Consider the following 27,777-nt stretch of genomic DNA (forward strand, 5'->3'; position numbering starts at 1 on the left):
GTGAGAATGCTACAATTTTTTACTACAATACGATTTTGATTCTTTGTTTATAATGAATGATACATGAATTAACTTTTATAAGGTGAAATCTTGAGTTGTGATTTCAAAATTCAAATTTATCTATGCGTAAAATAAACATGTGCCCATACCCTTTTATGAATAAATTTCATCGTCATTTTTTGTTTGTTGACTTCACTGTCATTATAAAAAGACTGAAAATGTTCTATAAAGTACGGTTGAGACGGTAAAATGCAACAAAGATATTAGATATTAATTAAGGTGAATGTGTGAATCTTTTTTCTTCTTCTTTCCGGAGTGTGAATCTTGTCACTCAATTCTTTGAGAAAAAAGAAATGGGGTGAAATTAATGGGGTGAATGCTTAAATGACTAGTAGCAAAGCAAGTATATAGAACCAAATCCAACTTCTTAGTGATCAAGTTTTAAATCTTCGTAGACACATATTTCTTACATAGTAGGAAAAGGATTTCATGCTGTTATAGCGGAACATTTTAATAGATAAGGGCCATTCGATCACAATCATGTGGTTGAGAATATTTCCAGTAATTTTATAAATGAGGTAATCTGATCCATCTAGTATGATAATTAATGATTGAAATACAAAACAGTGCGAAACTGTGGGATTGTTTTACAACAGACAATTTCAATCTCATCTACTACTATTGTTATTCTAATGCATACTTTATACTTTATTATGTTGTTGTCAAAGACGAAATAAAAGGTTGGATTAGATTCTTAGTATATGTTGTGTTGTTAGCTCCTCGTTAACTCTAGGTTCATAGTGGATCGTCATATCATGTAAGCTTCCAAAGAACATATGCTTCAATTCAACACAAAATTCCATATCATTTTGTGGGCCCATATTCTTCGTTTTTTTTTAAGAAAAACTAAGTATCTTCGAATTAACTGAAATCCATTTAAGATTTTTTATTCTTTTATTAATATACAGGTTATTAATTGGAATTTCTACATAAAAAAAAAGTTAATAGAAGCTATTTACACGCTCCACCGATTTTTTAAGAAAATGTTAGAAAAAATGTTTAAAAGATACTATTTCTATTTCCGTGAATTTTGCTCAATTGATAGGAATATCGCATTATATGTGCAAGAGAAACGGGGTTCGAACCCAGAGCGCTCCACTTATTTACATTTAAAGTGAAATATTTAGCCACTAGACTACGACAAAAAAATAATAATATTTCTATTACTTCTCTTGTTTGTGTCATGTTTGAGGGTGGTGAACTGGTGATTGACTAGTTTACGGTATCATTTATAATCCCCTTCATTTTGTATGTTCCCTTGATGATTTTTTAATTTATTTATCTTGCATGACACACACTTCATTTTTCACCGGTATACAATCAAGGGTCTTTAGATTCAATCAGTGTTTTGTCTTGTTTTTTCCCCGACAATCTCACCCAACGTTATCTTATCTTTTTAATTTTATTCGTATGGTTACAATATTTTGTGAATTATTATGTTTGAAAAAAATCACAAAAGGTAATGTATAGAGAAGATGCATTCTATTTCTAGTTCTAGATACAAACTATTAATCTGTATCTCTAATAAAACTATATATTCGTCTCCAAAATAGTATAACTAAGTGATTGAAATAAGTGATTAATAAGTTTCATCAAATGACATATTATTTAAGAGAACTGAGTTCAAATTCAAATATTAGATGGAAATATTTTTTGTCAAACATTATATTAAATTATGAATCTCTTATATGTTGTTCAACATTCATCTTTTCATCAAATAATGTGAGAATTTCAACTCTTATTAATATTAATCCAAACTGCTCATGCTGGGTCTGCATAAATAAATTAAAGATACATTATTTCTTTTAATTTATATCAATCATTATTTGAGCTTGCCCTCTTATTGCAGAATCATCCGTACATATAATGTGGTAGGACATGATGCAAAGTTGAGAAGTTCTTAGGTGAGTCCTCACCTAAGCATTAATGATTAAGCACAACCAATCATATAATTACAACTCATTAAAATACACACATTTTTATATATGAACCGTTAATTATAGATTGGAGAGATTAAATTAATGTAATTATAAACCCACTAAAAATAATCTTGGCCACACCTTTTAAATCAAATGGTCCTATTATAAATCTGTGTGTAATTTTATTACTGAAAATTTCAATCCCATGTCAAGCTTGTATCGTAGAACATGCATTTCTGAGGCAGGAACATTGTCAACTACTGCAATGTAAACAACAGCTACCCACTAAAATTTTAACAAAATCATAATATTAATATCACCCTAATTTTCAAATTCAAAAAAAAAAAAAAAAAATCACCCTAATTTTCCAAATATGGTCTATGAGAAAGTAGACAACTACTTGCACTTAAATAGAATCAATCCCTTTGGTTAGTGGGCCCAAAAGAGGTTTTTGTTTACAGGTGGAATTTTTCCAAAAGAAATTTCCCTTTCTATCTACTAGGTCTAGGTAGAATGAGATGTCATCATAATCTAACATATGAAATCAACACAAACAAATAATGCTCAGTTCAAAGTCACTAGGTTTGGTCTAGTGGTATAATGCCGAGTTCAAAGTCACTAGATTTGTTCTAGTGGTGAGGGGTTTGTGTAGTACTCTATAAGTTCTTGATTCGATCCCCAGCTCATTGTAAACAAAAAAAATAATGATGAGTTCCCATCACAAATAATTAGTCTAAAATGGTTAATAAATTTTTGTATGATGTATTATTTGGAAGAATCTCAGAATTTGATTCCTAATAAAAATAATCTTTTATTTGATGAAGTATTTACTTCGCAGTCGATTTCTAAATTATCATGATTTACTTTCTTTTGAGAATCATAGAATTAATATCAAATAAAATAAAATAATAATGCATGAATACATGTCACCCCATTCTCTAAACAGAGTCAACCTGCTTCTCTACTTTATAGATAAGGAAAGGCTTCACTTTCAGTTAATGAAGCCTATCGAATTCCAAACATGAACTGTTTGATAGTGTTGTGTCACTACTTCTCAATAGTTTCACTCAATAAATTGCACTCTTTATAGCAATAATTAAAAAATAAATGCAAGCAAGAAAATAGGAGTCACAATTTTGTTGAATGTAATATACTATATATTGATTAATTGTCTGTTAACATGGTAGTGGGACTAAATTAATTTTTGTTATCGCTATTTTGGGTAGGATTAATGGCCCATTTGAACTAAGGCATCTTGGGGCTAGACATAGTGGGGTGAAATCGGGTATTGGAAAAAATTACAGCATATATATATATTTATTACTATTTTTTTTTTGTCAAACATTTATTACTACTTTTATTGTATACACTTTACACACATTTAAAAAAATACACATAAAAACTAAGATATTTGGCTTAAGTGGTTAATGAGCTCCTTCTAGAATGAATCTTTCGAGAGAACCCGAGTTTGATTCCTGATGGGAACTATTTATTGTTAGACTTTACTTACTTTAATGCCGAACTTTGGATTACTGGGACCCTTTTCCCCGAGAACAAAAGGGTTAAAAAAAAACACATAAAAATATTGATAACAAATCTTTAATATTTAAATTTTTTTTAAGTAAAAAATATAATGTTCGAAATGAGTTTATAAAGAATGTGTCATTTCACTTTAAAAATCTATTTTTTAAGGATTAGTCGAGAGCAATATAAAAAACCAAAGCATTACATTTGTCACACTCTTTTCAGCACACTCTTTTATTTGTGCAAATTTATGAGTCACACCAAATTTATATGGAATCCAAATAATTTGGTGAGACTCGTAAAAAATAACAAATAGAATATGATGAAATTAATTTCATCCCATATCGCAACTTACATTCAACTTTGTAACCCCCAATTTAAAGATAAAAGATTGAATGACAAATTTATTCCACCAAACAATAAAATGTAAGATTTATTTCATTGCATTACGCTTCATTCTACTCCATTCCGCTCAATTACATTATATTTTATCAATCATAATAGAGCCTTAGACAATGTACCTAAGTATCCTCCTTTAAAATATTCTTTCTCCTCCTCATATCTATTCCCCTCTGACTAAACACACAATAATAGTTTTTTTTGTATTCAACGGGGCCTAAGCTCAAACACACAATAATAGTTATTCGAGCAATTTTTTTGCAATGCAAAAGGTTAGAGCAATAACTTTAACCACAAGATTATATATTATATTATAATTCATCTAATAATTCAAAATTCAATTGCACTATAAGTAAAATTTAATAAAAAGAATAGTTTTTTCAAAATCGAATTTGGACCCTCCCATAATTTGGACTATAGACCCATATCATTGTATTGCTAAAATAGAAATAAAATGGAAAAAACATAGCACAATAGAGCAATTCAATTTTAAAAATTCTTTCCCAATTGGGAAATTGGCACAAAAGAAAGGCGAGCAAAGTCATGTGGTCCTAATGTTCCGGTAGGGAGTTTGGCATGCAAATAAAAAAAGAAGAGTCGTGTGAGTGTTATATGTTTGTGGTGGTTACTCACAATTACTTAAGACAAATGATATATTATAAATTTTAGGTTCAATTCTCAATACTTAGCCAGAGGAAAAGACAGCAAAAGTGATTCTTGTAGTTGCGGCGAGCGAAATGGGAGCGGTCTAAATCGTGAAAACGGGGTTGTGGGGGAGGAACCCAAGTGGTAGTGTTGGGAGGAACCCAAGCAGCCGAAAGCATCACAGAACTGTCATATGCTCTAACCCGAGTAGCATGGGACACGTGAAATCTCGTGTGAATCAGCAAGGACCACCTTGCAAGGCTAAATACTCCTGGGTGACCGATAGTGAAGTAGTACCGTGAGGTAAAGGTGAAAAGAATCCCTGACGGGGAGTGAAATAGAACTTGAAAACTAAAACCATAACCTCCCATGTATTTAATCTATACTTTAATGAATTTAAAAAATTATTTGTCTAATATAAAAAGGAACGGAGATAGTGCTAATTTTTATTTTTATTTTGTTGACAAAGAGGTAGTACTATTTTAGATTTCTTATTAAGTATCAATTTTCCTTCTAATTACACTGGTATTTTAAATTTCTTATATCAATTACGTGACTACAAATACAAGAAACAATTAGGTACATGACATAATTCAAACTAGTTCGTAAGGGTAATTGCAGATTGATTTTGGCCATCCAAACTTAATTTAATGGTGGAGACTGGAGATTATTTAGTGAAAGTGTAATATGAACTAAAATTTAAATAATACATTATGCAAAAAAAAATAAAAATTTGAAATAACACTTGTGGTATTTAGAAAATATTTCTCATGACAATTAAATTCTTACTTCATAACCATAAACCTTATATAAAATAGATCATTTTAATTTGGCTAATTACTAAAATAGCCCTGTGTCCCAAAATTCCCAACATGTTTGCATTTTCTCTAACTTCACATCATAATTTTTATAAATTGAATAAGTTAGGGTATAAAGAAGCATCTCCCTCGAGTAGCGTCGGGATGTTTTCACCATAGTTTTTTTTTTCTTTCTCGCTACGAGTAGTATTTCTCTTAAATAAATTGTCACATTCCTATATATTAAATATTCTTTAATGTCAATGTCAACAAATATGAACCAGTTATATAAATTTTTGTTGACGCGGTTGTCTTTTATTAAAAAAACCAGATGTAGTAATTAATGAATTGAAGGGGAGCATATAATGAATTGAATGACTCACACTTGAGTTAAGTCTCATATTGCTTAGAAAAGTAAAGGTTAAACACTTTATAAGTGAGATGACCCATAAATCTAGCTAGCGCCTTAAAGTTTTGGGTTAAAGTGTGTTGTCCAAATCATTTGTAAAATTGTTCTTAAGTCCAATGTTAATGATCTCATTGGCTGCCCCATCGTGGCCCAACAATATATATACACAAAAATATTTCATGACCACCTAATTTGTTCTACATCCGTGACACTTTGATTAACCACATGAGAAATTATGATTAATTCAGTTGAATAAATGATAAATTTAATCATGTTTAATATTGTAATTTTTTTTATTAATTACGTGTTTAATTAATCACAATTTTAACCGTCAATTGAATTAATCATATATTCAACTGAACTAACTTATTTTTTTAACGTAGTAGTCAATCTAAGTCCCTAGGAAAAAAATAGAAAGGGTGTTTGAATATAGTATTAGTAGGCAAAGAGGATTGTTAGAAATAGAAACACTATATATTAAACAACTTAGTATATTATTTTTGTGAATGAAAAACATAGAGGAATTTAGTCGCTTTCTAATGACTGTAGAGCTTGGTGAGTAGGGTCTAAGCATCTCACTAAGAGAGTGAGAAATTAAAGGAGTTAGCATAGAGAGTGTGTTATGTTTTGTGCTATTTAAGAAGCACTTACTATATGATCACTCACATATGTCTCAACCTACCATCAATATATACATGTCATGCATATGATCAACCTTATTATAATTAATACAAAAAATTTCATTTAGCTACTTCTAGCTTAATTCCTTATTATCACATTTCATATCTCATCACTTTCAACTAAAACAATTCTTTCACCTTTGAATCATGACTGCAGCAGCACATATTGCTCGAACAGTTGTTGGAATTATAGGTTGGTCAAGTTTATTTCACTAAGCATATATGTCTATATAATTTTATTATTTTTTTTATTTTTTATTTTTTCATTCTTATGGATCTCTCTTTCTTCGCAATTTTCATAACTTCAGGAAATATAATCTCAGGCTTCTTGTTCTTGTCCCCAGTGTAAGCTTCATCTCACTCTGATCCTTTTTTTAATTAGCAACTTTTCTCTGTAAATTTTATAAATGGACATTATTTTATTAGATAATTTAAATTTAAAATTTCATACAAAATGCTTAAAATCTTAGATCAGTTGGGGGATAAGGGTTTTAGTTCAAGGTGCTACTCGTTATATCGAATAATAAGTTAGGCCTATAGTGCTTCGGGATTCTAACCTGTTCCTTGGTAGTAGAGAGACATCCGCTAGTAGCCTATGCTGCTGGCCCCAAACAATTGTTGGACCGGCGAAACTAAATGCCTTAGCCGAAAAGGTTCAATATTATTATTCCATCCCTAAATATAAGTTTTTTTTTTATCTTTTTGTAAGATGTTATTTCATAAAAAAAATACCCACAATTTTTTATATAATAGTTTTCATTTTTCTCTGCAACTAACAAGAAATACTGTAATGAGAATATAAACTAGTTTTTTTTTAAAGGATAAACTTGTAAAAATAATATAATAAGTAAAAAAATATTGTGAATTATTAACAAAATTTTTAAAAAGTAACTTAGCCAACATGTCATGATTTAGTTATATTTAAAGATGGCAGAAAATACAATCTGGTTTATAAAATTTTAGATGTATCATGTATGGACTAAAACATATGCATACTTACATAAAATATCCTCTTATTTCAAAAGCCAGAATGGTCAGAAGATTTTAGGGATTTGAAAAAAGAAGTGCAACTCCAAAATATGATGATTAATTATTTCAGTAGTGATTGACGCTGTATTTGGTAGGGAAGATTACGGTTTGATCTTCTGCAACTACGATTGAGAGATGAGGCTTGAACCACTTGATGTTAGACCTGATCCCCAAATCAGATTAGGTGGTTCAGTGAACTGGATACCGGTGGTGAAAAGAAAAAAAAAAAAACTCCAAAACAGCTTAGGTTGTACTAAATAAATTAGTGATTCTCATCAACCAAACAAAATAGTACCACTGCAATGTAATTAAACCTCTCTTCATTCTTTTACTGTCCTCCACCCATTGAAATTTGAAATCCCTCCCAAACCTAAACAGTACTGTATTACTAAAATTTGGGCATATGATGGAAAAGGGAGTTGAAATACCAAAACAGGTGGTACTAATTAGTACTACTATTTATATTTTGTCCCCCTAAAAATAGTTGAAATGAATGAATACCATCAAAGTTGGAGTACTACTTACATTTCATTAACATTTTTTAATCACAATTCAACATATTTTTAAGAATTTAACTTTTATGCTCAGCGTAAACAATCTTATACTGACAACGCAACCAATTATGTGTATGACTTTAAAAATAAGACTATGACAAAAGTGAAATGTTTATAATGATGCAATGATTGACCTTATCATATCTTTCATGGTGTAACACCAATTTTGATTGTGGGATTAAAATGTATCACATGATAATAATATGGTCTGCCCACACCTAATTATTCTTTATGTCATTTCTCTCTCTTCCAACTCACGCGTGTTCTTCTTTCTCTCGTAAATCGTAACATAACAGTACCAACCACCCGCCCATAACAGTGAAAAGTTTATCCAATGCTGCCAGCACAACCACACCTCCACCGTCATCACCACCCACAACCACCGCCATCCTCCATCTTTCACGCGCGATTCAGATATGAAAATTAGATTTGATTTCCTTTACTATTACAATTTTAGATTTGATCCCAATCAGACCAGTCAACTATGATTTTTTGTCATCAATCTCAGATCTGGTTCTTACTGTCCGCTCTAAATTATTTTCTTAATTTTTTGTTCAACAATGGTGTCCACTTTAGTAATGATTAATTTCCTCTAATGATTGACTTACCTCTACTTGTGACTCGTTCCAATTGGGCACGGCCGAGGAAGTTTTCAGGGAGGGTGGCGCAAGACCGGATAGGAGTATTGGGTTTGGGTCACGGCGGCGAATACAATGGAGATGGGTTTGAAAGTTGACGTGATGCTGAGGGAGATTCTTAGGGTGAAAGTAGTGATGAGAATTTTGAGAAAGGGGTTGTTAGTTTGGGGAAGTGGTTGTAGACAGAAGAGATATGTGAAAGAATGAAATGATGAGAGAGAGTGAGATGAGAAATGATTTAGTATGGATATAATACACAATAACATTTAATGGATCTTTTCATCCAACGGTAAAATGGAGTTTGTGCATCATACAAGACTTAGCACACTTGTTCACATTAGAAAAAGCCTGCAATGATTATAATTGATATTTGGGTATAGAGATTGATCCTGGGGCAATGGTTAACAAAACAAAAATAGGAACAAAGATAAAAGTTTTAAATAGAAAAATTTCTTTGATATTATCATTTTTATTTCTTTAATCATTGTCTCAACTCTCAAGGACACTGTTAAGCATTTTCTTTGATATTTTTAAGAGTTTTACTCCCCGATCTTGAATATAAGCAACAAAAAAAGGCATACCCTTTAAAAAAGTGGGTAAAGTCCATTGAATTATGAGAAAAAGTACTCCATTTTCAATATATCGGTGTAAAAAAAATATCGTAACAAAAGCGAAATGTTTTTAATGATGAAAGAGTTATGATTAATTGACATGTAAAAACTCTTTTAAATTGGCAATGCATATAAATAAGATCTTGTTTTTAGTAAAAAAAATAGTTGCAAATTGATAGTACTCGACATGTTTTTTTATGTATATCTCCATTCTTTTTTGCATCTCTTTCTTTTCGTCATCCCAACTAAGTAAATACACCTTTATATTAATTTGTATTCTTATTCATATTTTCATTTCACTTGTTAATTATTCTTTTAAAGTTTTCATTTTTTTCCCCCCACTTATTTGTTAAAGTAATTAAGCTGACCTACCAATATGTCTACCAACTAAATTTAGAAACTGAAACCAACCAGTCCTTAGCTCTCCCATTTTTGAACAGACAAGTTGGAGGCAATTCATCTCCCTTTACCATCTCTCAATGCATTGTTTGTGATCAATTATTCATGTACGAAGATAATAAAAGTTATGAAAATTTATGAAAACATTGAAATACTTTAACATGAATTAAAGTTTTCATTAATAGTACTAACATATCTTGGATTATTTTTTTATTCATTGTTCCTGTAATGTCATATTGATGCAAGAATTTCCTTTTCCTTTTTCTTTTTGACTAAGTTTTCTTTCTAGGTAAAAGAACAATGGCTCTTGTATGATTTGTATATATTAATTGTTTTCTTTATTTAAATTGAAATGAAATATACTGCAGGCCAACTTTTATAGAGATATGGAAGAAAGGATCAGTGGAACAATTTTCACCAGCACCATACTTAGCAACACTTGCCAATTGCATGGTGTGGACATTGTACGGTCTACCCATGGTGCACCCGGATAGCGTGCTTGTGGTAACCATCAACGGCTCAGGCTGTGTGGTTGAGATCATATATGTCACGCTCTTCTTGATTTACTCTAACCGCAACAAACGACTCAAGGTCTTTCTGTGGCTAGTTGTCGAACTCATTTTCATTGCAACTCTTACCTTCGTTACATTGAGACTTGTCCACACCGTCAAGAAACGTTCTGCAATTGTTGGTACCACCTGCATTATCTTCAACATTATGATGTATGCTGCACCTTTAGCTGTCATGGTGCGTAATCATCAAACAAACACTTAATCCAAATCTTTGGTCTTGAATGCATTTAGATTGAATTTGAAGTGTTTGATAAAATTTACTATTGTGGTGTAGAAATTGGTGATCATGACTAAAAGCGTTGAGTACATGCCGCTTTCTATATCTCTTGCTTCCTTTGGAAATGGCGTCGCATGGACCACTTATGCTCTCATTGAATTCGACCCATTCATCACTGTAAAAATAATTTGAATCTATTTTTATATGAACTTTCTTTCCCTTCTTCATCAATGATAACAAAATAGTTGTGAAGCAAATAAATGACTCATGATTATTATTCTTAACACTCAGGTACCAAATGGGATTGGAACATTGTTTTCTGTGGCGCAACTGATTCTATATGTCACCTATTACAAATCCACAAAAATGCAGATAGCGGCTAGAAAAGCCAACAAAACAGAGGTGGACCTGTCGCAGGTTGTGGTTGGCAATAGTGACCAACGATCCAAGACAAATCATTGACCATGATGGATTAAATTAATGACCAGTCTTTATCCTTTCACCATTGCTACTATTAAATTAATGTCCTATCCTCTTTTGTTTCCAACCTTGTTGGAATGTTTTGTTTTCAACGATGCAATACCATCATTGCCTGAAGCAATGTCTGAAGCTCATTAAGTGAAAGTATTGAACACCTTTTTGCATCTTTTGGGTTGAATACCGGAACTTTAACTTCTAAATATCTTAAATATATTCACAATATTAATCGTTGTTATTTATTTATAGTCTTCCAGAGCACAATCGATTATTGAATAGGCTGTTCGTGACCACCACACTTGGGTAGGACAAATTAGGGAAGATTTTCCGCACCCTCAACATCACTTCGATGTACACATCCAGAACAAACGCTTTTTTTTGTCGTCCAGAAGAGGACTTCCCAAAAAATTATACATACATGCCATAAAGCCCCTTAAATATGGGGCTTTCACAAATAACACATATAATAACCAACAAGCTGAATCAGGCGAGAAGGGGGAAAAGGAAAATGGATATCCCTGATTAAAACACAAACAAAGTTGGAAAAAATTCAAGTCAGTGAGGCACAGTCATCATTGCATAACCCTAGAGGACTGTCCAGGGTGATGAACAGAGAGACAACTGCTTCAGATTTTGTAGAGAAAACCCTTTTCAAAAGAATATAATTGATACGCCCATTGTAAAACAACCAGCGGCCACCCAGGGACTTAAACGTTCACCTGCACAATATCATGTAAATGAAAGTAGTCAAGGGGAAAACTAAAGCCACGGTGCAAACTAAACTTCCTAGAATCCACTTGACAGTTGACACATTGTACTGAGTTCCAAGTCTCCAAATGAGGAGTCAATGAATAATAAAATTAAGCAAACATTTTCTTTAGGTGAATAGTAAAATCAGCTAAGCTTTTGTTCCTAGTGGGGATGTGCCTCTTTATTAACAAGACAGCAAAAGAGAACACGCTTAGAAAAAGTTAAGACCCTGTGCAAACTGACCTATAAGTTTAACTGTTGATTCTAGGAAAAATCATAAGAGTGAAAGACTAACCTATTCTAGCAGCCTTCCAAAAGAATCCCCGAAACCTACATGGTAATAGTTAAGAATTTATGAGTATCTGAAAATCATATACACGCTGCAATAACAATTAATAGAGATTGAGGCAAAAAGAGAGGACTGGTCATTGATGCATAATTGAACAAGCGAAGCCACAAGAAGAAAGACACTAAAGAAACAAAGTATGAGATGAAACTATTTCCTATTTCATGCGACTTGTGTGAATAAACCTTAAAGGTATTTTTGGGACGGAGAGGGTGGTAGAACTTCGCCCGCACTTTCATTTCCTTCCAAAACAAATTCTTATCAGCTGTCCCCCCCTCAAAGAGAATCTACATCCACTCCCCCTACTTTTCCCACCAATTTACTTGATCTTATTTTGCTCTCAAACAAATGCCAAATCTTTAAGTGATATGAATTGAGTATCATACTTCAGCAATGTTCAAATCTATAAGAAGCAAATATGTAAAAAAAACCACCGCTTAAAAAATATATCAGATTCCTTAACTAACTCTATACCAATTGCTTCGGATCCATTATGAAGCAAATATCTGAAAAAGTTCAACTTAAAAATATATCAGATTCCTTAACTAACTCAATAGTCAATGCCAAGTTAAATAGGATAGTGTTTTCCATAAGCTGGCCATGACCTTAAACTTAGGAACATCATTACACTACATCAAAATGCAGACAATTTTATTTTGTGATCAAATGCAAATATTGGGAGAGGTGAGCAGAATGAACATGTGCACGGCCATATAAAGGTGTCAAATCATGATACAGAGGAAACTTGGACTCCTCTTGTTTCTCTCGAACAAAGCCTAATGATCCATCTGACAATGCAGTACTGAAAACAATAACAACCCAGTGTTTTTCCCTACCTCTAGTAGGTTTCTACTTTCTATACTTCAAGGGCCGAATTGGAGAGAGCGCGGTAATTTAGGGACCAAGTTAGTGTTTTATTCTGTTTTCTACAATAAAGGATATCTTCTTTAAAGTTTCTATATAGATCAGATACATCTGTTGTTCAATTAACCTAAAAATAATTTGTTTCTTATAATAAAGATGGGATGGAGTAATGTGTAAAACTTGTCGGTGTTTAAAACCTCGCCAAGTTCCAGTAACAAACCCTATTGCTTTACAAAGGAATTAAGCATATATATGGATAACAATATCTCTAGATTAAAATGCAAAATTTAATTTTGACATCCATGTGCAGTAATCATAATATACTCCTATATCACATGACATTGATAATGATAGCATTAATTAAGTTTGATGTTAAATGTAAATAGGAAATAATAATAATAATAATAATAATAATAATAATAATACCCAGTTTTGTGTTGGAGGATGGAAGGGAACTGCATCTTGAGGAAAGTGCAGGTAGAAACGACGAGCAGCACAACCGTCAAAAAAGAGTGAAAATTAAAGAGAGCAGACTGCAAATGCAATGCAAGGCATGTAAAATAAAATTACAAGGCTACATCATGACAGAGTGATAAGAATCAAATGAAACATTGGGATTGAAAAGAAGAAGAAGAAGAAGAAAAATAGTACCATATCTGGTTCACTGGTTGTGTTGGGTGGAATTTCAATTTACAGTGACGGATCTTCGAAAAAGAGATTTGATCTGGTGGCGGGAGATGGAATCAGCGGGTTCGGGCGGTTTCCTTATACTTTCAGCCTCCCACCGTCAATCACTTGCATTTGCAACTCCATCTACACTGACGCGGTATCAAAAAGAAAGCGAGGCAATAAGGAAATTATTAATTCTTGAACAAAAAAAAAATTATTTCTTTTTGTTGAGTGATTGAAAAATGTTTTTTTTTAAAAAAAAAAAAAACTAAATTAGCCAACCCAAAATGACACTAGAGAGAATTGACCGAGACGTTAAGGAAAAATATTGAGTTTCAAGTGTGAGTGGTTAAATCTCATATCGACTATGTATGGGAAGAATGTTTGATTTATAAGAGAATTGACTCATTAACCTAATTCATTAATGTATTGGGTTTGGATGTGGTGTCTCCCTCTCCTGTGGTCTTGGAGCATTGACTCATTGTTTCTCTCGAGCTCCCCCAAACTCACCAACATGCTATATACTCAAGATGTGTTACTAGAAAGAAAGTTTTGGATATTGTATTTACTAGAGTTTTTACTCCATCTGATCCTATATATAAATTATTACATACAAAGTGGGATGATAGTCACCGATAGATAAAGAGATGGATATGTAATGTAGATGTTGTAATCTTTCATGGGTTGAACTGCTTTGGTGTTGATATGTGCATTTGTATCAACCGAGGCCGATTATCAAAGCAAAAACCATGTGGTTTAAAGGTACACCCCACCCCCGACTATGGAAGCAGGGACGATCAAGTTGAAAGAAGCTATTTTGTGGCTCGGTGAGATGGAAGTGTCGAAAATGTTAATAGGGTTAGATTGAAAGGTAGTGGTGGGTAACATTGTTGATAAGTCTAGCGGCCGTATCAAATTTCGTAGTATCATGAAAGCACGTAAATCACTTCTAGTTTTTTAATTCAAATTTATGATAAGTTTCACACAAAAGACAAACAAATTATGTCGCCCATAGCTTAGCAAGGATGTCAAAATTGTTTATTAGTCACCACATATTTGATTACATATTATCCGGTGATTTGAATCCTCTCCAATTATGTTTTCTATTGTGATGAATGAAATACTATGAGTTTGTTTTTTGTAAAAAAGAAAAAGAGTGTTTGGTGTTATTTTTTACTTTCTCCATTTTTGTCATTAATAAAATTTTGAAAATATAAATATAATTATAATGATGTGACATTAGGTGAGTCAAATTATTTAATACATGTTTTAAAACTCGTCAAAACTATAGTAATCGAGAGAAAAAATGGAAAAGAACGTAACTCCTATGTGAAACCATATTTAAACCGTGTTTATAGAGTTTCTATTTCGATATAATTTTCTAATCTAATTATAAAACTTAAAGGCTGTGACTCGTGATGGTCATCTTTACACGATTGGATAGCCCAAATTAAAAACATTTAAACCTATAATTTTGTTTTATAATTCTACCAACAAAATACAAAAAAATAAATAGCAATTTGTTTTCCCCCTTTAATTTTAATTAAATTAAAAGCAATCCACTCAAAAAAAAAAAAAAATTTAAAAGCAGAAAATTAGCATAGCTGCTCTAAAACGATTCGTTTCATCATGTTACGAGAAGAACTACATTCTCTCCTTTTCCCGCGTTATCACCTCGCTAATTTTGGTTACGAAAGATTCAAAAGGTAAACGAACAATCAACAATCAGTTTCAGTCTCCGTGTGCACGAGTTCACTCCAACAATGTCTGATTCGAAGAAGCGATGGACGGTAACATACACAAAACACGTCAAACAGAAACGCAAAGTCTACCAAGACGGATTCCTAGTGCTCAACGTTTCCACCGGCAAGGTTTTCCCTAAATCTTCTCACACTCTAAATTACCGCCAATTTTTTGAATCAATCGTTTATTCAGATCTGAAATTGATACTGATTTTACTCGACTGCTAAATCTCACGAAGTTTTTCGCTCAATTATTGTGTAGTTATCGCTGTATGATGAATGCGAGAAATTGTTGGAGTGTAGGATCTTGAAGAACGATGAAATTGTTGAATCTGGTGAGAGTTTGACGTTCAATAGTCACCTTGTTGATATCGGTAGTCTCGAGGGAGAAAACAAGCCTCAACCTCATTTGAATGTTGATATAAAACAAAAGAATGTTTCCAGATTCAGAACTACTGGTATCAACTCTATCATAATCTATTCTAAGTTTATGCGCACGCGGACACACACACACACACAATATAGAATTATGATCTTTTTGGATAAACAGCTTATTTTCAGCTTATAACATAATCGTTTATCATATTAGTAGTGCTTATGAATAAGCTATTTTCATAACACAAGATAAAATGAAGTCAAACTGTTTTCGTATAATCTATAAGCTGTTTTGATAACTTTTTCCTGGAGAGCTTATCGAAATAAGCTGAAAACAACTCATGAACATGTCACCATATGTGCTTATGCTAATAGGTGAGTTCAAATAAGCTAATCCAAAGAGACCCATAGTTGGATTGGAGTTTGTTAAAGGTAGTTGCGAGTTGATTACAATGAGTGTATGACACACTTTTTGTGATCTTAACTAAGCTAACTGATCTTAATCAACTTGAAATTAATTCTAACCAACTTGCAATTGCCTTTAATAAATTTCAACTAATTTTAACTAATTTGTGTGTGTATTCTTTTGCTTGAATTCTACATATTTTATTTCAAATCCTTAATCATAATTTACTGCTTGTCTTTCTGGTTTGTGTGTTGATGCAAAAGACGTCAAAAGTAATGCAAAGGAGACTATTGAGCGGACACGGAAACCTCTCAGTCCGTCACAAAAAATTATCAAAGGTTAACACTGGTATCATTATTTTCAGAATTTGGCTCCTAAACGTTGTGAAAATATGTTTGCGCTTTTAGAATATTCTTGTTGAGTGTTTAAGAGTTCAAACTATTATGGTATAATGCATATCTTCAAAGTACAAAAAGAAGATTAGCGTGTCCACAGTTTCATGGGAAGTGTTTGTGTATTTTTGCTCCTATTTGTTATATATAGGTGTTTCTTATCAACTTATTCCTTATGCAGTTTTGTGTCATTGTTCTACAGTGCTACAAGCGAAGATGATAGTTGATTAGCTGTAGCCTCTAGGACATGCACATTATGATCTGCAGTGCAGTATAGTTGTATAATTAGTATGGTTGTAACATTGCAGAATTTAAGAATAAGAAGAGAGAAATTCTTAAGTACGAGTCACCAAAGATCAGTCATGAAACACCAAAACCTAGTACAACAGGTTAGTGTCATTCTGGTTTGGAGAAAGTCTAACCTAGGCACAACCACACCACTTTATTGTTAGGCACACTCACATAAAGATGAAAAAAATTAATAAAAAATGACATTGATTGATGAAACAATAATATTTTTATTTTAATTTATTAAATTTGTGTTTGTGTGCCTAAGTAAAATTTATTTGTGGTTGTGCCTATAGAAGAATGCCTCTCTGGTTTGATCCTGCTCTGCATACCTTTTAATTTTACTTTTTTTCCTCTTCCATTCTGGTGCAAAAAATGGAAATGCAATATAGATTCTGCCTATTTACTCTCTCTTAAATTCAAAGTCGAGATACAAAGTGAACCTGACAGTATGTTGTAGGACATAATGTGTTAGAAACTTCCTTTTTTGGTATATCTATCTTCTAACTATCCAGATTTTTTTCTATATCCAATTAGAGTGGCAAGTTCTATACACCAGTCAAATGACTCAGAAGGCAAAGAAGTACCATGATGGTTTTGTAGAACTTGTTTTTTCCGGATCTCGAGGGGCACAGGTTAACTTTCAAATGTCTATTTCTTTTATAGAAAATCAATATATGCGCTGATTTCAGGATATGATTGGTGAGGTCATTTTAATAGATACACCCTTAATCATTTTTTTGTTTGTTATCCTTCTTGTATTATGGTTATTAGCATGCTTGGATTAGCGAAAATATTAGGGAAAATAGAACTCACAGTAATATTTTGACTACAAGCTATTTGGACACAATACCTGGTAATACAAACCAACACTAAATGTCCTTACAAGTATTTAGATATCAGTTGCAGTCCGGGTTAGATGAAGTGCTCAATAAATAGTCTATTCTCCCCTTTTCTCAATATTTCAGGTCACAATGTTTGATGCATGCTGGAAACCTTTAGAATAGATGACAGTGATTTTTTATTACAGGCTATTTTGAATACAAAATATGCTGATCCAAACACTTAACATCATTTCAACTTGTTTTCATAATTGTTTGTAGTTTTCTTTTTTATCCAAACTGGCTCTAAATGCTAAATGTCCTAGTTGTAGTCAGGATTGTATGAGGGGTTTAATAAATGGTTATTCTTTCATCTTCTTTCTATATTTCAGGTTAGGCTGTTTGATGCAAACAGGAATCTCTTAGATAGCAGGTTTCTTAAGAAAGATGACGTAATTAAACCTGGTGAATCAGTTGCATTTGATACATATTTGGTTGACATTAGTGAGGATCAAGGAAGTCATACACCAGATTCCATTGTTAAGGGAGGCAATTGTACTAATGTACAAAGAATACAAAAGATAGACAGACAGCAAACTTCTCTGGACAATGATACCCATGTAACTGTTGGAAAACGTGGTTAGTTGACAGTTCTTGTGTTTTGAAATATGTTGAATTTGGCTGGACACTTATGGATTTCACTAGCATTTCATATTTCCAATCAATTCTAGTTACACTATAACTTTCGTCCTTGTTACTCAGTTCTGTTATTTATAGCTGTTTTAAAAGTGTAGAGTCTGCATGCGCAAGTCACTGATGTGATTTGGTTAATGAGTTGAATATGCATATAGTTATTCTGTTTAATGACACCATTTGGAACTAAAATACATAATTTACACCAGATCTTACATTTGAATGGTGATAATCTTCCCAATAACTGTTTCAAGTAACACAACACTGTGTTAACTGAGTTTCAAATAATCAATTTACAAAGTCTTAAAATTTAAACTGATATTACATACAACATTCCGTGAACATATATATGGCTGTATAGTTTTATCATCAATCAACCGGAACCAATATGTCAATCAATTAATGGGCCCTGTTCTTTCTGTTTTACGGATTCCTTCCTGCTTGTGTATGTTCAGTTTCCTTTGGTCCTTAATTGCTGTATTTGTTTTCTGCCTTGATTATCTTCAGTTTTTTCATCTTCATTATGTGTTCTGGCTTCACTTGTATATCTCTTTTCAATGTAGAATGGCATGTCCTATACACAACACAATTAACTCAAAAAGCAAAGAAGTTTCATGATGGCTTTTTACAACTAGAATTGTGTGGATCCCTTGGGCGGCAGGTCAATTTTTTCACTTGCTATAATTTTCATTTCCCTCCTTGTATTGCCATGTGTTTCTTTCACTCCCATCTTTTAATAACAATAGATCTGATTTAAACAAGCAAACATATGTTAAATTTATTAGTTACTCTCCTTTTAATGTTCTCTTTCCAGGTCATACTGTATGATTTGAGCAAAAGACCTCTAGAACGCAGGTTTCTAAAGAAAGATGAAGTTATAAGAGCTGGCGAATTATTATATTTTGCTGGACATTTAGTTGATGTCGGAGAACCTGAAGGTAGTCATCAATCTCCGGTGAAGTTGAGTGAACGAGGGACTGGTGGCGAAAATGTTGTTGAGAAGAGACAACTAAGACATGGAGAAAAGACCTGTCACAAGCTCTATCCATCTACTGCTAAAGGTTAGTCCTTAGTTATTAAGAAGTTTCTGCAAGTTAGCGTATGGTTGTACAGTTCTGTACTTCTGTGCTTGTAATTTGATTGTTTTGAACTTATTATCTTCTATTTTTTTGCATACCAGGGTCTCATTAAGAGATGACATATATTTCCATTGTATTATATTTTTTGCTCATTTGGTTTTTATGTGTGTTCTTAAGCTCAGTCTTGTCCCTATAAAAACTTCTGTCTTGTCTTAAATGTTACCAGATATCTCAGAAATTGAATGCAAAAAAATAAATATAAAATAATAACCAGTTAGAAGCAGAAAGAACCCCTCCTTAAATACAGACCTTCAAATCAGTGAAATTGTAAGCGAGAAGGAATCTAAGAATATGGAAATAATTCTCAAAAATCACAATAATAAACACCTAATCTGGCTCTAGAAATAAAAAAGACTGTTTGAATAGCATGGTTTGATATGATTTAGCAATTTACTTAAGGTTTCATGTGGTAAATCACAAATAACTTCAAATTGTGCTAGACATGCATGAATTAATGCGATTAATAATTTAGTATCACCAATTTGTATCACATGATTCAAGTTTGAATGATTTTTTTCTTACTTGTTTTAACCAATTCTCATCAAAATATTGGATAATCAAATAAAATTAATTTGATAAATGACAACAAACTAAAGACGTGCTATTGGTATTGGGTGCACCCTGATAACCACAAGCAGGAATCATGTCTTGAATGAGATGTCAACAGGTTTTGATTTTTCACTCTCATCTGTATATGGTTATACCATGCAGAACAACAACCTTCAAGCAGGCCTTGTCTTCGGAAAGATGCAGGCTTGAACTCTCATTTTTCAGTGATAGAAGAGATAAAATCAAACAAGACAGTAGTCAAGCCTTCATGCGAAGGTTTGTACCTCTGGCCTCGACTCTAATATTGCATAATCAAATAAAATTAATTTGTTAAACAAAAAAAAAAAACAAAAAACTAAAGACATGCTATTGGTATTGGGTGCACCCTGATAACCATGAGCAGGAATCATGTCTCAATGAGATGTCGACAGGTTTTGATTTTTCACTCTCATCTGTTTATGGTTATACATGCAGGACAACCTTCGAGCAGACCTTCTCTTCGCCAAGATGCAGGCTTGAGCTCTCATTTTGCAGTGATAGAAGAGATAAAATCAAACAAGACAGTTCCAGTAGTCAAGCCTTTACACGATGGTTTGTACTTGGTACCTCTGGCCTCGACTCTAATCGTCATGTTCCTGTTTGCATTACTTCTTTCTCCCTCCTCTAGTAGGAAACTTGTCTGGGGGTAGGCTCTGAACAGGTTATGATTTTTCACTCATCTATTTATGGCATATCATGCAGGACAACCTCCGAGCCGGCCTTGTTTTCGGCAAGATACAGACTTGAACTCTCAATTTGCCGGGATAGAAGCGATAAAATCAAACAAGACAGTCCCAGTAGTCAAGCCTTTACGTGATGGTCCGTACCTCTGGCCTATATTGAGTTACATACTCATACTAGTATTGGCATCTCTAATATTACATAATGAAGGGAAAAAATAATATCAAAATATAACTTGGTGAATGGTGATAATATGCATTATCAACTGCGAAGTAAGATACTCCCTCAGTCTCAAAAAGATTGTCTTTTAAGGTTGTTTCACACATATTAAAAAATGTAATGATGTTGTTAAAAGAAATAATATTTTTACTAAATTACCCCTATTAGTTATAGGTTTGTTTCCTTGGGAATAATGCATATAGTAATTATTAGGGGTACAATTGGAAAGTATTACATTGAAAAGTGAGAATGACAATTATTTTGAGACAAAATTTTATTCCTAAAGTAACAATTATTTTGGGACGGAGGGAGTACATTATAAACTGCCTAAGGTAAAATTGGATCATCCTGATCATTCTGTGACAAAGAGACACAGGCATCCATGCCTGTGATATGACATGGGACTCTTCATCAACACTGCTGATCTCAATTTCATATGTCACTCAACTATTTGTCTGTCACTTCATCAACATAGGCTGATTTCTGGTTTCTGTGCAGTTAATCAAATATTGTTCTTTTTACAAGACCCTAAGCCTCATGACTGTTATGTGAAAGGTTAGACACGTAACCTGGTTAGATATCAAGCTCTCTTGAGGTAATAATTTAGTCACTATGCTGGATTTCTATAGGTGGCCGATCTCCCAATAGGTCATATCAAAATATTCTGGATAGGGAATCAACGGAGACTGTGATATCCCCTGATATTGCATCTACCAAAGGCAAGTCATGATGGATTTCTTGCTCTTTTTTTTTTTTTTGGACAATCTTAGTAGCTTTGTTTTGACTTTTGAGATTTCAGTAGCACCATCAACACTGCTTAATTTGGGTTCTGCAGCAGCATGTGATGGTGGTAGTTTCCAGTTTAGAGAGAACGTCAAAATGTCCAACCAGGTCTACTCTCTCTCTCTCTCTCTCTGTTTGCATTATCTATAGGTGTCATTTCATATAATTTCTTTCTGTGGTGGATCAGACGTCATCATAACACAACTATTTTATCTCTTGTTCTTAGAGGATTGGTCAGTGTGTTTAAAAATTAAGTGTTAAATGAAAAGTAAGATTTTTAATGTCACTTTCTATTTCTTGATTTTTTTAACAAGCATCCAAGAGCACAATCATTAGGATTGAATAGAAAATAGTGGCTACAAGAATGCAGAATCTGAGGCATTAGTTTCATATAGTTGAGGACTTTTATCCGGCATTGTTTGGCACCTGGAGAAAAGGACTTTTGCTCAATGAATTTTGTCTATTTTATAAATACTAATGAAATATCTACAGATGTCTCAAATTTATATATGTGGTTATGAAATTGTATATGTAGCCCTACTCAGACAAGAAAGCTCAGGAAAATATCAATGAGGCAGATTTTGACTTATTAATATCAAGTCCGGGTGGTCATTCTTCTTGCCCCATTTCCAATGAAGGAGAGACTGCTGAGGAGTTCTCGCATGAAAGGGAAGCATTCCCAAGCTTTGACCTTGGATTTTGACGGGCAATGCATCTTAGAAGTATGTATATATTATTTTCCTTATCACTTAAGGAGTTAAGGAAGGCTACCATCCTAGATGTTTTTATGTTCCTGCTGCAACCTTTTGGTATACGGCATATACCTTATATCACATAATCATTAAGATTGAAATGACAAAAGAAACATTTCCCATCTATTTGTCTGCTGAATTAGACATGCTATTTGTCTATATTAGAAATGACAAAAGGATGGAAGAGTTGTGATAGTCCCGCGGCCAAGCAACACATTGTTATGTGCATCTGCTGGGTACAAATCCAAATCCCGGTAGCCTCCCTTTGCATTTTGCCATTTAAAAAAAAAAAAAAAAAAGGAAGAAGCAAAAGCTTCAATGTTAGTGTAAGGGTATGTTGGGTAAAAATAAGCTATAAGCTAGCTAATAGCTGATAAACTAGCTTGTAGCTGAAAAACTAGCTTATAGCTGATAGCTGAAAAACTAGCTAATTGAAATTAAAGTGTTTTGTAAAATTAGCTTTTGAAGTAGTTAATAAATATTAAATGACATAATTGATAGTGGGTAATTTATTTTTTAGAGTGTGGTTATTAAATTAAAGGGTAAAAATGGAATAAAGTGTAAAAAGCTATAAGCTATAAGCTCAAACGCTACTTGAAATAACATCTGACAAAAAACTATAAGCTAGTAAAAAAAGCTTGTTACCAAATACCTCTAATTTTTTGAAACAAGCTTATAAGCTCATATAATAAGCTATAAGCTAGCTTATTTGTGTTATCAAACACAACCTAAATGACTATTAAACCATGCATTTGAACTTCTGAGTATACAAGGTTATTGCCCGACTTAAAATTAATCCATACAGGTTATAATTCTAATATTGAACTTTATGGAATTCTGAGTTCTGACTTGCAACCAATACTTTATTCAGTTTAAAGTGGAAAACAGTCGATTAGCAGTCTGATTTTCATTATCAAACAAGCATGAACAATGCGTTATGCATGTCGTCGAAGCATCCAACAATAGCATGCTTAGTAGTATTAGACCGTAGTTCGTGTTTGATCCATGTCACTTTTACATTAATATTTAAAAAATTGGATCGAAGAATTGTTAGTTCAGTTGAACCAAAAGTTAGTTAGTTAGTTAATATTCACCCATTCTAATAAAATTGGATTGAATTGGGTTGAGTTCTTATTTTTTATAATTATTTTTTAATACTTGTTATTTTTTAAAATTTATTTATTACGGTAGTTATTAAGTTCAATTGTAGTTTTTTTTTTTTAAATGTGACTTGAAAATTTACCCGGATTTTTTTTTTGATAAGCGAAAATTTACCCGGATTGATCTCATGTCTAATTTTTTAAAATTGTTTTGTTTCAATTTTATTTTTATTTTTTTCAAAAAAAGTTTAAAGTTATATTTGGTATATACTATATAGTTTGATAAATTTAGTGTTCCAAACACAAAAAAATAAAATATAAAATAAATAAAGATTTATGACAAACATTGATATAGATGCGTTTATAATTTTTAAAATACATCTTTTTATTTTCAGTTTTAAAATTTGTTTCAACCTTATGTTCTATCTTATTCCATTAAATCATGTACTTTATTTTCATATATAAAGACGAATTGTTCAAAACAATTTAATTTAATTTTTATTTTTATCACCATTATACGGCTAACTGGATCGTCTAATTTAGTTTGAGGATTAGTTTTAATATTAAGATTTTTTTTATAAGATTTTTTTTTATTTATTTGTCTCATAAGTCCTAGCTCAACTGGAAAAATGGCGAAATTGTTACGTCGGACGTTGTGACCCGAATTCGAACTCGAGATCTCACAATTATATGTGAGTTTAATTTTTGTGGATTGTCACTTCATCTAAAACCAAAAAAGATTTTATTTATTTTGTGGCTAAAATTTGAATTATCGGAACAAAGTTCTTTGTAAAATGGAGGGTAAATAAAAAATAAATTTCTTCGTTATAACCAACATAGTGACACTAGTGGTAGATATTTGGGTCTCTTAATCATTTGATTTTGGGTTCGATCCTCAGTCGGTGCGTATGGAGAAACATATGTTGGGCGAGGTCAACCGTTTAAATAGATCTCAGTTACCTCGAGAGGATTAGTCTTTGCAGTTGCGCGCAGAGACACTTTGATTTAATAAAAAAATAACTTCATTATAGATAAATATAAAAATAAAAATAAAAAAACTGAAGAATAAAAAAGAAAGTAAAACAATATGCTGCATCTATATTGCGCTGTGTGCGTTGAGTTGGCCTTATCTGGACTCTATCTATCTCCTTCATTCTTTCGGTTACATTTCTTCTTCTTCTTCTTCTTCTTCTTCTTCTTCTAAGCAAAGTAACCACAGTGGCATCAATGGCATTCTCTTCACTCACTTCAATTCCTCTTTCATCTTCTTCTTCTCTATACGCTCCTTCTATTTCTTCTCCATTTCGCGCATTTCCTCAATCAAACTTTCACCTAAAGAGGAACAACAACTATTCCAACTTCTCCCTTAAAGCACAAACCCTAAACTTTACTGGTTCCTTCTTTGAAGGTGGATTGGGTTCTGATGATGATGATGATGACGACGACGATGATGATGATGTTGTTATTCCAGGGTTTGCTGATCTTGAAGAAAGAGAAGAACCCGAATGCCCGCCCGGACTCAGACCGTACGAAACCATGGTGGTTCTGAGGCCTGACATGTCTGAGGATGAACGTCTTGCATTCACCCAGAAATATGAAGAGGTCCAATTCTCACCCTTTTCACTTCTTTCTCATACATTTCTTTGTTTGATAACTTTTGAGTTAATCAAATTGAACTTATCCTATATGTTCTAGCTAAACCTAATGTTCTTGTTTATGTTACTTTGATACTGCTTAATTTGAATTATAATTATAAATTAACTCTTCTATGATGAGTAGCCAATAGGTTTTATCTAATATCTATGTGTGTGTATAAGAGGCTATGAAGCACCGATACTCCTCGGATAGGCGTGTATGGTGTCGGACATGTACCGACACGACACCAACACTTATAATTATAATTACATTGAATTGTTTGTATCATTTTCTCACATTATTATCGGTGTCGACGTGTCCGGTGTCCGTGTTTGTGTCCATGCTTCATAGATTAGAGGTGAGGTGACTAGATTTGTTAGAGTTGTATAATTCATTATTTGAATCACATGAATTGATTCGATTCGGAAAACTAGCTATGTCGTTCGATGAATTACAAATGGCTCCATGGCTTCATGAATCAGTGCAATTCTGTATCACCAATATAAACCTTATGATTTAGTCATTATTTAAATAGATGAAATAAACATTTTACGCGGTCATTTGATTACCCTATGCAGCCTTGTTTGGCTAGCCTTTTATTTGAATAATTCATTGCTTTGTTTTGTTCTTCTGAGACATAGGCTTAATGCAATCACTTTATGTGTTTCCTAAGGAAAAGAAGGGAAAACTGATGTTATGTCCATAAAAAAATGTGGGGTACAAGCTCTAGGGAAGAAACTACCATTTTTATCTAGAACAAGAATCTTGACTTGTGAATTTCTGTTACTTCTGTGTTTACTGTTTTGAGTTCTTATTTATCAGCTTTTATATTTGTTGATAGTATGACTCAGCTATGACTTATGGTTAAGCTGTTTGGTCGATTCATACCTTAAAATTACTGAATTGACCATCAAACTTCATTTATTACATACTCTCTCTAGTCCTATATATAAGAAAAATTTTACTTTTTAGGTTCATTGTAGAATGGATGTAGACTATATTATAGTTTAGCTACATTCATTCTACAATGAACCTAAAAAGTAAAACTTTTCTTATATATAGGACCGAAGGGAGTATATTTCAAGCTATTGTATATTATGTCTCTGAATCTTGTGATTTGATACAATTTATAATTCAGATGTTAAGCTTGATAATTCACAACTGCAAATGTTTACGGAATTTGAACCGTGATTTAATATCTGAGTTTGACTTGACTCAATCTGCATTATGTGCTGCACTGCTGATGAAATTGTTTTGCTATTGAATTATGTGAACTAAATGTTTACACATTCTATTCTCATTGGTAAAACACACACTATTCCTATGATTTTCCGTCGTGCAGCTTCTTGTTGCTGGAGGTGGCATGTATGTAGAGGTTTTTAACAGAGGTGTTATTCCACTAGCATATAGCATCCAGAAGAAAAACAAGGAAGGAGAGACCAACACCTATATGGATGGCATCTACCTCCTATTCACCTACTTCACGAAGCCAGAGTCCATAGCCGTTCTTGAAGATACACTATTGAGGGATGATAATGTTATCCGATCAACGAGCTTTAAAATCAGGAAAAGGAGAGATTAGTTTTTTGGCATCTCGAGTAGCTCTGAAAAAAGGATGGATAGAAAAAGAATGTAACATTCGTCATTTGTTGTTGTGGTATGATTTTTTTTCCCTTCATTTTCATATGTATTAAAGTATTTTTGTAACATTGTTGGTTTAAATTAAAGGAGAGATGTATGTGCTATTACTAGCAGTGTGCAGAGTCATAATGTCTAGTACAAAGTGCTGTATATTATCAATTAAGGTATAAATTTGTCATCGGGTTGTTCATGGATTAAATGTCTAAAATCGCTTCTTTTCTCATCAGATGATTCTTTAAAATCGCTTCCATCCAGATTTATTTATATGTACGGGAATAAACACTTTTTTTTACCTCTAGATTTATCCATTCGGATGTAAGAAAAGGTGTTTTTCCTCATCCGGATTGATAACTTTGGAGGAGTAAGATTTTAAAGAAAATAGTGAGGGGTAAAGGAAGTATCAAGCATAATTAGTATTTAATTATTATCATTATTATTTTAGGATTTGTATAAAGTCTATAGAGTCAATCACCTTAATTGTTGGAGATATTTGTTCCTTAATTTACTCCAATTAGGTTACTATACTTGTGTATATATACACCTCTTGTAAACTCTCAAAAGTAATGCAATATACAACTTTATTCATTCCTTTATATGGTATCAGTTGGTAACGTTCCAGCCCTACCCTGTTAAACCAGAAAACGCCGTTTTTTCTCCGTTTGCCGTAACACTTTGCCTCCCATGGCTTCCGATGGCTCTCGCTCCATAGCTAACCCCTATGAACCCTCCAAACCCTTTGCGTGTATCACCCTCAGCGGTGTCACCAAGCTTCTCCCTACCAATTACCTCAATTGGAAACTCCAGGTAGAAGCCTTCCTTGATGGTTTTGATCTACTCAAATACACTGATGGATCGTTCCCTGCGCCGACAGCAACGATCACCACCACCGCAACGCCTCCGGTAACATCACCAAACCCTGCTTTTCAAACATGGCGTCGCCAGGATCGCCTCATCTATGGTGCC

The 27,777-nt window shown here is 32.9% G+C and overlaps 4 protein-coding genes across 7 annotated transcripts; 3 read left to right on the top strand and 1 right to left on the bottom strand.

Moving 5' to 3' along the window:
• The first annotated feature begins 6,370 nt into the window (after positions 1–6,370).
• Positions 6,371–11,153, top strand: LOC123915612 (bidirectional sugar transporter SWEET4). The gene is made up of 5 exons (XM_045966797.1): positions 6,371–6,626; positions 6,742–6,778; positions 10,033–10,411; positions 10,511–10,630; positions 10,745–11,153. The coding sequence occupies exons 1-5, from the start codon at positions 6,581–6,583 to the stop codon at positions 10,913–10,915; spliced, it is 753 nt and encodes a 250-aa protein (XP_045822753.1). The 5' UTR covers positions 6,371–6,580; the 3' UTR covers positions 10,916–11,153.
• Positions 11,154–11,284: 131 nt separating this feature from the next.
• Positions 11,285–13,730, bottom strand: LOC123915613 (protein kish-like). Its single transcript, XM_045966798.1, has 4 exons — positions 13,542–13,730; positions 13,317–13,423; positions 11,976–12,010; positions 11,285–11,649 (listed from the first exon to the last, which is right to left on the bottom strand). The coding sequence occupies exons 1-4, from the start codon at positions 13,542–13,544 to the stop codon at positions 11,582–11,584; spliced, it is 213 nt and encodes a 70-aa protein (XP_045822754.1). The 5' UTR covers positions 13,545–13,730; the 3' UTR covers positions 11,285–11,581.
• A 1,425-nt stretch (positions 13,731–15,155) lies between these two features.
• Positions 15,156–22,762, top strand: LOC123915614. Of its 4 annotated transcripts, none has more exons than XM_045966799.1 (15): positions 15,156–15,430; positions 15,564–15,759; positions 16,346–16,420; positions 16,783–16,863; positions 17,300–17,397; positions 17,976–18,222; positions 18,840–18,937; positions 19,091–19,337; positions 20,127–20,240; positions 20,439–20,555; positions 20,706–20,822; positions 21,402–21,458; positions 21,533–21,622; positions 21,703–21,794; positions 22,222–22,762. In XM_045966799.1, exons 1-15 carry the CDS (start codon positions 15,323–15,325, stop codon positions 22,387–22,389), a joined length of 1,905 nt encoding a protein of 634 aa, XP_045822755.1. In that variant the 5' UTR covers positions 15,156–15,322; the 3' UTR covers positions 22,390–22,762. The 4 variants fall into 4 exon arrangements, with proteins under 4 accessions (XP_045822755.1, XP_045822756.1, XP_045822758.1 ...); XM_045966800.1 differs by having other exon boundaries at positions 21,739–21,794; XM_045966802.1 differs by lacking the exon at positions 20,127–20,240.
• A 1,875-nt stretch (positions 22,763–24,637) lies between these two features.
• On the top strand, positions 24,638–27,004 carry LOC123915615 (30S ribosomal protein S6 alpha, chloroplastic). The gene is made up of 2 exons (XM_045966803.1): positions 24,638–25,140; positions 26,516–27,004. The coding sequence occupies exons 1-2, from the start codon at positions 24,766–24,768 to the stop codon at positions 26,753–26,755; spliced, it is 615 nt and encodes a 204-aa protein (XP_045822759.1). The 5' UTR covers positions 24,638–24,765; the 3' UTR covers positions 26,756–27,004.
• The last annotated feature ends 773 nt before the right edge of the window (positions 27,005–27,777 follow it).

Source organism: Trifolium pratense, linkage group LG3 (genome assembly GCF_020283565.1).
Source record: "Trifolium pratense cultivar HEN17-A07 linkage group LG3, ARS_RC_1.1, whole genome shotgun sequence".
Lineage (NCBI taxonomy): Eukaryota > Viridiplantae > Streptophyta > Magnoliopsida > Fabales > Fabaceae > Trifolium > Trifolium pratense.